At 63.4% G+C, this 8136-nt stretch overlaps 2 protein-coding genes across 6 annotated transcripts in view; both read right to left on the bottom strand.

Moving 5' to 3' along the window:
* PRKAG3 (protein kinase AMP-activated non-catalytic subunit gamma 3) lies at positions 1 to 4708 on the bottom strand. 2 transcript variants are annotated; one of them, XM_062004704.1, is made up of 13 exons: positions 4676 to 4708; positions 3786 to 3825; positions 3254 to 3498; positions 3089 to 3170; positions 2945 to 3003; positions 2637 to 2682; positions 2479 to 2533; positions 2255 to 2381; positions 1998 to 2163; positions 1788 to 1825; positions 1424 to 1570; positions 1168 to 1337; positions 1 to 40 (listed from the first exon to the last, which is right to left on the bottom strand). In XM_062004704.1, exons 1-12 carry the CDS (start codon positions 4706 to 4708, stop codon positions 1221 to 1223), a joined length of 1155 nt encoding a protein of 384 aa, XP_061860688.1. In that variant the 3' UTR covers positions 1 to 40; positions 1168 to 1220. The 2 variants fall into 2 exon arrangements, with proteins under 2 accessions (XP_061860688.1, XP_061860689.1); XM_062004705.1 differs by lacking the exons at positions 3786 to 3825; positions 4676 to 4708 and having other exon boundaries at positions 18 to 40; positions 1244 to 1337; positions 3254 to 3364.
* Positions 4709 to 6083: 1375 nt separating this feature from the next.
* The window catches only part of TTLL4 (tubulin tyrosine ligase like 4), a 29428-nt gene continuing 27375 nt past the window's right edge, over positions 6084 to 8136 (bottom strand). For 3 of the 4 annotated variants that reach the window (XM_062004637.1, XM_062004636.1, XM_062004639.1), the window contains 2 exons: positions 7741 to 7823; positions 6084 to 6986 (listed from right to left, as the gene is read on the bottom strand). In XM_062004637.1, the coding sequence (XP_061860621.1) occupies positions 6821 to 6986; positions 7741 to 7823 (249 nt within the window). In that variant the 3' untranslated portion in view covers positions 6084 to 6820. The remainder of the gene's footprint in view (positions 6987 to 7740; positions 7824 to 8136) is intronic. The other variant, XM_062004638.1, reaches the window with a different exon arrangement.

The following is an 8136-nucleotide window of genomic DNA, read 5'->3' as shown; positions in this document are numbered from 1 at the left end:
GCACTTCTCTGATGTCTTCAGAGGGAGGATCGGTCGATGCCTGTGGGGTGAGAGAGAGTGTAAGGCCATAATCCCCAGTAGGCACTGGCGCTGGCCACAGCCCTCCAACCTGCCCCAGCCCACAGCGGGGGCTTGACCCCATCCCTGGCTTGGATGTAAGCCCTGGGGTGGGAGGGGGCCTGGCCCAGAGAAGGCCATCCCCATGGCCCCCTGTGGCTCCTGACAGTCATCCCCGTGGGCACCAGGGATAGAGTGAGTGAAGGCCCTGTGAGGGGGAAATGAGGTGGGGGGAGTGTCCCACATTCAGTGTGGTTAACACACCACTCCCAGTCCTTTTCTGCTGGGGGCACTGATGGGCATAGGGCTGTCCTAAGCCTGTTGCCCACCACCTCCCCAAAAAAAGCGTCATTACCTTTGGGAAGCAACTGGGCACCAGGGCCAGCTCCTCTCTCCCCAGTTCGCCCCTAAATAGGTGCCACAGTGGGTGTTGGTGCTCTGCCCACCCATCGCCAGCAAGGACTCACCAGGCAATGCCAAGCAGAGCCTGGTGCTGGTGGCCACCCAGAGCAGCCCAGGAGTGAGCCCTGTCCCTGAACAAGCAGTTTTGGGACCACCACAGGTGAGCGGATGGAGGGCTGTGGCAGCCATGGCTCGTAGCTTGGCCAGGCTGTGCACGTGGCTAGTGGTGGGCAGCATGTCTGGAGTGAGTGAGTGAGTGGAAGTCTATCCCCTTTGTGTCCCCCAGAAATGGCACTCGAGTGGCTCAGGTCTCAGGGGGGTTTAAGGCAAGGTCAAAAAAAGGGCTTTTGTCTTGGAGTGCATCACACCCGAAAAGTCTCATCCAGCCCAAAGCCCTGCAAAAGCTGCACCCCACACGCTGCCTGGATAGGAGTGGGGGGTGTCTCTGTGGCAGGTGCCTCCATCCTTGTTAAACAGACACCAGGGATCAGGACCCCAGAAGGGATTCCCCCGTGATCCTTGTGGCCCCAAGGACACACAGTATCTAAGTCCAGTCATCCCCACCTGGGCACCCAGCACTGCCAACCCCCAGCCCCAGTCACTTCGGTCCCCCAGAGCCGCTTTGGCTGAGGGGGAGGTGAGTGGCCCGAGCAGGGGGGTGACAAGGGGTGGGTGGCAGGCAGGCAGGGGCAGGGGGACGGCGCCTACCTGAAGTGGAGAGAAATGGAGTGTGCGAGTGGAGAAAGACGGAGCGTCGCGGGCTAAGAGTTAAGAGCATCGATACCTGCGGGAGTGAGCACAAGGGCCTGGAGGACATCAGAGAGGGAGACGATGCCCAGAGGGTACCGGTTCTCATCCACCAGAACCAGGCGATGGACCTGTGGGCACAGGCAGAGCCATCACAGGCGGGTCAGGCGGTGGGAAGCGGGGGCTGGCCCTGGCGCGAGGTGCCCCGGCCGCTCACTTGCTCCTCGGCCATGCGGTCGATGACGTCCTCCATGCTTTCATGGGGGTAGCAGGTGAGGACCCCCTCCAGGCAGATGCTGCGCTGCCGCAGCGCTTCCCGCACGCTGATGTCCAGGTTGTTGTAGGTCTTCTGGGCTGCCAGGTGCTGCGGGAGAGGCGGCCCCGCTCAGTGCCCCAGCGTGTGCCCCTGTAGCCCGACACCGACGCGCGGTGGGGGATGTGTGGGGCAGATCTGCACCAGCGTGTGCGTGTCACTGCACGTGGGGTGGGTTTGCACGGGCACAGGCAGGTCTGGGCACCCCACGGGTGATGTGTAAGGGGCCTCACCCATGCCCGGTTGTGCAAACACACAGAGTACTCACAATGACATCGAACCGGGAGTAGAGACCAACCACTTGCCCTGCAAGGAGAGACAGTGCAGGCGCTGGGGAGGGTGCCCTGGGGACCGCCACTGTGCTCCCCCTGCACCCCAAGGGGCACCCCGCGGGCCTGGAGAGCGGTTTTGGATGGGGACGGGGCTGAAGCTGTCGGCAGAGGGAGACGGGGAAGTTGCTGGTCCCCTCCCCAGGTACCGGCATCGTTGATGACGGGCAGGGCAGAGACGCGGCGGTCCACAAAGATCTCCAGGGCCGTGTAGACGGGGGCGGTTTCGGGCACAACGGCCACGTCGCGGAAGGTGCCGATGCACAGCTCCTGCACCGTTTTCTTCAGGAAGCGCGGCTTGGGGATGGTGGAGCCCTGCGGTGGGGTGGGGCAGGGCAGGGCAGGGCTGGCACCTACACGAGCCACAACACACCCAGGCTTGTGCCCACGCAGCCCTGGCACTCACAAAGATGTGGAGGAATTTGAGGATGCGCTTATGTGTCAGGATGTGCAGGACGTTGCCTGAGACGGGCTCGATGACGGGCAGGCGGTGGATCTTGTGCTTGATCAGGGAGTAGACAGCGTCGAAGAGGCTGCGAGTGACGGGACACGGGAGTGGGAGGGCTGCATCCCGGGCACACCCCTGGGTCGGGGGGAGGAGGGGCTCTCCCTCAGCAGGCAGGCGCTCACCTATGGCTCGGGGAGATGTGGACCAGCGGCTTGAAGGAGCCCTGCAGGTACACCTCTGCCAAGGGAGAGAGGTGGGAGAGGAAGAGAGTCCTCCAGCCCCATCCTGGGGATGTATCAGATCTCCAGCCCAGCTGTCCCAATCGTCCCCTGTTTTTTACCTCTCCAGGTCTCAATCTTGTGCTCCTCCACCTCGTAGATCTGAACCTGAGGGCGAGAAGATGCCCAGGTCACAGGGGACTGACAGAACTCTGGGGCACTGTCCCCTTCCCCAGGCATCCCAACCCCATCACCCTAAATGCAGGGGTCACATCTCGGGCAGAGAGGCACCAAGCAGATTCTGGGCTGACCCACAGCATCCCCCGGTCATAGTTTAGTGATGAAGAGGGGACCAGGACGGAGAAGAGGGAACCGGGAGAGGTGGGGACGGCCCACCCCAGCCCCTCTGTGACCTCCTTGCCACACTCACCAGGGGTGAGCGGTAGTAGCGGTGGAGGATGTTGATGAAGTCGGTGATGGTGAGCATGCCTGCGGAGACACACGGGGCTGGCAGTGCCGCCCACAGCCTCGCTGCCAGGCAGGGCAGGGGCCAGGTGGCACCGCCGGCACTCACCCACAAAGCTCTGTGTCTTGCTGTCCCAGAGCGGGGCGGCACGCAGCCCGTTGGCCACCAGTGCCACGAAGGCTTTCTTGATCTGCTGGTGGAGTAGGGAGGGGGTCAGCGAGTCCTCAAGCCTGCTCCCCTCGGTCTGTCCCCACCCACCGCCTGCTTTGTCACCTCCAGGGAGATGTCGAAGACAACGAGCTTGCAGCTGGTGGGGACGGCGTCGTAGCAGCAGTGGCTCCTCATGAAGTGCATATAGACCTCGGCATCAGGGCTCTGAAACTCGTTCTCCGGGCCCAACCCCAGCACCTCATTCCCCAGTGTGAAGGTGACAGGTCTTGGGTTCCTCCACCTATCCTCTTCCTTCTCCTCTTCCTCCTCCTCTGCCCCTTCCCTGGGGCATGGAGCCTCTGGGAACCCTGCAGGCAAAGCCAGCCCAGCCCTGGCCAGTGAGCTGAGCTGCCAAGTCTCAGCACCCTCCTGCCTCGGGAAGCAGGTGGATGCTGTTGGAGGTGATGCTGCCCACAGACACCACCTCCCATTCCCCACTCCACAGCATACAGCCCTGCATCCCTCTAGTCTGGGGCGGGGGGGTGGCACTGGGAGCCGCTGAGGAGCAGGGCAGGGTGGGCAGAGGACCGATGGGCTCATTGCATGCGTGAGCCAGCCCCACCTCGGGCCGACCCGAGAGCTGTCTGTCACCCACCTTCCTCCTCGGGGCGGGCAGCAGCATCCAGCATCGCCACCTGAGGGGACATACAGCGCGGGCAGTGGTGGGGAGGGCGGTCAGCAGGAGCCAACCCGGCCCCTGACCCGCTCCTGGCTGCTGCCTGCACCCAGCCGGCTGCCCTGTCCCCCTCAAGCCGGGCAGACGGGTCGGTCTTTTGAGGATGCGGGCTGCGTTCAGCCCCCCAGGTGTGCCCCTGCCTCCTTGGTGGCTCCAGTCCGGGACCCCCAGCTTGTCCCCGTGCTCAGGGGTTGGCAGTGGGGGCGGTCCCCGGGTCGGGGCAGGAGGTGGCGGGTCCCCCCGGCTCCCCTCCCGGCTGCCAGAGGCGAGCGCGTCCCGCGGCGGCTCCGCTCCCATCCTCTCCCAGGCCCAAGGTGTAAATCCCAGCCCTGCTTCCCGCCGTGCCGGGAGCCCCGCCAGCCCCACCTGCGCCTCGGGACCAGCTCCGCCCCGGGAGATCCTACAGTAAGAAGGGGGCAGCCCGGGGCGGGCGGGAGGTGAGCCCAGCCCGCCGGCTGACCCGCTGCCCCCGCTGCCCCGGGGCACCCGGAGCGGGACGAGCAACCCCAGAGCTAGGACCCGCGGGCAGAGAGCAGCGTTTACGGCCCTGCAATAACGAGGGCGCAGGGACTGCTGTCTGAAGAGCCCAGAGCCGAGGCTGGGACAGAGGCGACCCTGCACTACCGTTCCCCAACGCCTCCCCAGGGGCTGGGGACAGCCGGGGCAGGCAGGGCGAGCCAGCCTGCGCTCCTGGTCCTTGTTGGCAAGGCGGTGGGAAGGGAACCGCCAGCTCCCCACATCCCCCCACCCCGGGGGGGCCTGTCCCCAAGTGTGGAGCTATCGGGACGTTCCCCCCCCACCAGCCGTACCTGGGGCGCGGCGGGGCCGGGGAGCCGCTCCATGCCGACTGCGGGGCAGCGCTGCTATTCTGGGCCCGCGGCTGGCGGGGCCCTGGCAGATAGGGTGTCAGCGAGCAATGCCAGCCATGCCCCCGCCAGCGAGAGGAGGGGGGAACCGGAGAGGGGGGGGACGGGGACACTGCTGCCGCCACCGTGCAGCACCCACAGCCATCGCACCGGGCTGGAGCGGATGGCCCCGGGGCCAGCGTTGGCCCTGGGGATGCAAGGGAGGGAGAGATGTCTGGCGGCAGAAAACCTGTGTGTCTCCCTGTCCATCCCTGCCAGGATGCGGCCCTGCCCCCCAGGTGCTGCTCACCCCTCCACGGGTGGGGGCACAGCATCCCTCACGCCCCTTGGGGATGCAGGAGGAGGGCTGGGACTGTCCCCGGGCTGGGCAGCCGCCAAAGCAGTCAGGGACCCTGTGCGTTGCCCCAGCCCTGGGGGTCCTGCTGCGGCTCTGCCAGCAGGGGGGCAGCCAGGGAACCGGGGACCCTCCTTTCTCACCCCCAGAGCCAACCCCTCCTGCTCACCCGCCGCCCGCTCCCGCCTCCATTTCTATTTCAGGAAGGTTCAAATAACCGGGAGCAGCTGTGGGCTGGTGGCTGCTGGGCCCAGGGGACAAAGTGGCTTTGGCTGACAGCTGGACCCTGGCCTACGGTGGGGGGCAAGGGGCAGAGGGACTGCGCCCCGGTGCCAGCCCAAGGCAGGGAGGCTCGGTGCTGGTGACAGGACACGCTGGGGCCGGGCCCCTACAGCTGCGCGGAGGCAGGCAGCCTGGCTCCAGCCCGGCCCCCGCTGGGTGCTGGCAGCAGGAAGGTAGCAGGCAGCTCCACTTGCAGGGGCTATTTTCAGGTGCTGGAGAGAAGCCGAGGAGCGATGAGATTGTAACCAAGGAGACCGGAGAAACAGGGCCCAGCTCGGGGCAGTGGGAAGGGCTCTCTGCAAGCCCCAGGGTCCATGCACGGAGCTCAGCACCTCCCTAAGCCCCAAGCAACCAGCTCAAGTCACAGGGGACACTGTCCTGCCCAAGCCAGGCAGCAGGGATGTGTCCCCAGCAAGGGACAGCTCAGGGGACACAATCCCTCCCTCCTCTGCTGCAAGGCTGGGCTGCTCCAGTCCCTTCAGTTAATGGTGGGGGGGACATAAGGCAGACCCCCGACCCCAACAGCTGTGCTAGGAGCTGCTCCCTGAGGCGGGGGCGACATGCTTACCTGCCTGAGGCTGCAAGGATGAACCCCATTTCTGGGAAGGTCAGGGGAACAGGAGGGTGGTAGCACAAACCCTTCCTGTACCAGAGCTCGGTGAAGCATGGGGAGAGCTGACGCCACGCCACAGACCCAAAGAAGTCAGTGAAATGGAGGCAGACAGAGGCCAGGAGAGCAGCTGAATAATAAACTTTAATAGAAATCCTTGAGAAACAAAAGGAAAACAGAGAGCAGAGCCCAGGAGAAGAGCACCAGCCTGCAGTCCCCACACACATGATGTGTGTCACCCAGGAGAGCTGATGGCCTAGAGAGGATGCTCCCTCCTGGGCAGCCCCACACCCAACCCAAGCTCTGCTGGTACCCATCATCTCTCTTTGTGCAAGCCCAAGGTCCTCCCACAGTCCTGAGGCCAGGGAAGGGCTGGATGGTGGCACAAGCATTCAGAAAGCAGGAACCAGGTCAGCTGAAGTCCCAAACCCCACTCCTTCCAGACAAGAGGGATGGTGGCCAGGGATTTTTCTCCAGTGGCAGGAGCAGACCCAGCTCCCAGCAACTCGGGACACAGAGACAGGGGCAAGTGAGGGCTCACTGGGGAAGGCTGCACTGGCTCCGAGCTCAGTCTGCTCCCACATGGCAAAGAAACCACCACCACCACTAGTCAGGCGTTAAGAGTGGCCTGGGACAAAAGCCAGACAAAACCCTTGGCCCCAGGCTTTGCCATTTGTTTCAGAATTGGAAGTTGCACAGCACTCCTCTTTGCCCACTGAAACACCCCTCTAAAAACAGCCCCACAAACCAGCGTGCGGCACGGGGAGCTGCCGCCGCCCTCGCGCTCCGCTCACCGCTCCCGTCTCTGTCCTTGAGGTAGGTTGAGGAGTCCCTCGGCCGGGGAGGGCCGGCCCCTGCCTGCTCACAGCACCAGGGCAGCGTCCGAGAGGCAGCCCGTGGGTTTCTGGCCGGCTCCAGCAGTGCACTTGTTGAGAGGTAAGTTGTGAGCGGGGCCGGGCTCCCGGCAGCGCCCGAGGTCCTCAGCCGCGGCAGGGAGGAGCGCGCTGCAGGAGAGAGGAGAGCCCGTGCTGCTTAGGGACAGCAAGGAGGGATCAGAAGGGCCATGGTGCAACATTCCTCTGCAGTATCATTACACACAGAGACAGGGCTGCCAGGCTCACCTACTCATTCTCTAATCCCCGGCAGCACCACTCAGCACAACAGACACCCAAGACACTGATGGGACCTTTGGGTCAGCCTGGCCTCTGCCTGCAGCTAAACCCAGCTCCACCCTGGCCTGGGCACAGGAGCAGGAATGCCCTTTCCCTTCACATCACTGTGCCTGCCTGTCACTTGGGCTCACCCAGATGAACCTCAGCTCTCCACCTCTCTGCAGGAAGGTGTTGAGGCCAGTAGCCCCCATTTCACAGCTCAGTTTTGCTCAGGGAAGCTGACAGGGTGCAGACGACCCAGAGGCCTCACTGTTCCCGAAGCCCCACGCTGCAGCTGGGGGCCTCTGCTAACTGCTGGACACATCAGCTCTCCGTGGGGAACATCTTGGCAGCATGTCCTGATCATAACAACCCCAAACATCACCCAGTCTGGCTGCTATGGGCCCCGCTCCCATCAGAGCTGGGTGTATGGTGCCAAGGAGGCAGGCAGAGACATCATGCCAGCCCCACCAGTTGGCTCTCTGGAGAGCTGAGGTTGGTTTCAGAGCCTGCAAGCCAACCTCTTCTTCTCCCCTCCAACAAAGCTGCTTTCCCTGCTGCCAGTTGTCTCTCAGGATACCCTAAAGCCACACTATGAATACCATACGCATCACAGCAGGCTCAAACTCACCCCAGTTTGCCCAGTTCCAGTTTGCTGAAGCTATTTGATGGAACATCACTCTTCTGGAGTAAGAAAGACTTTGGCAACGACCACTGCAGAAGAAAAGACAACCAAAGGGCTATTTAAGCAGTGGCAAAGCCCAGTCAAGCCTGCTGCACTCTGCCATAGGCTGTCCCAGTGCGCTTCAGCCTGAGCCGCCTCACACTGCTGTATGTCGGCACTGCCACCACACTGCTCCCAGAATAGCAAACAGAGCACTCTTTGCTCTCTGCTTAATGAATCCTTCTGCTGCAAGTGGGAGCACAGCATCTTGAGGTCAAAAAGAGTGTGTTTCTTTCAGTGGATCAGCCTGACATTAAGGAGCAGGAGTGACAGACAGAGATGTCTCTCTCGAGGGGAAGAAAG

Source organism: Colius striatus, chromosome 11 (assembly GCF_028858725.1).
Source record: "Colius striatus isolate bColStr4 chromosome 11, bColStr4.1.hap1, whole genome shotgun sequence".
NCBI lineage: Eukaryota > Metazoa > Chordata > Aves > Coliiformes > Coliidae > Colius > Colius striatus.
The sequence above is the reverse complement of the archived record's forward strand: the minus strand, read 5'-3'. Positions and strand labels throughout refer to the sequence as shown.

What these genes read in the sequence shown, in the direction of transcription:
- PRKAG3 (XM_062004704.1), bottom strand. Translation starts at nt 4,708, where the DNA reads ATGGAGCGGCTCCCCGGCCCCGCCGCGCCCCAG. An exon ending in GCTACTACCGCTCACCCCTG is followed by an intron (nt 2,683 to 2,944) that starts GTGAGTGTGGCA and finishes TCTCGCCCTCAG; the next exon opens with GTTCAGATCTACGAGGTGGA. An exon ending in CAAGATTGAGACCTGGAGAG is followed by an intron (nt 2,534 to 2,636) that starts GTAAAAAACAGG and finishes CTCCCTTGGCAG; the next exon opens with AGGTGTACCTGCAGGGCTCC.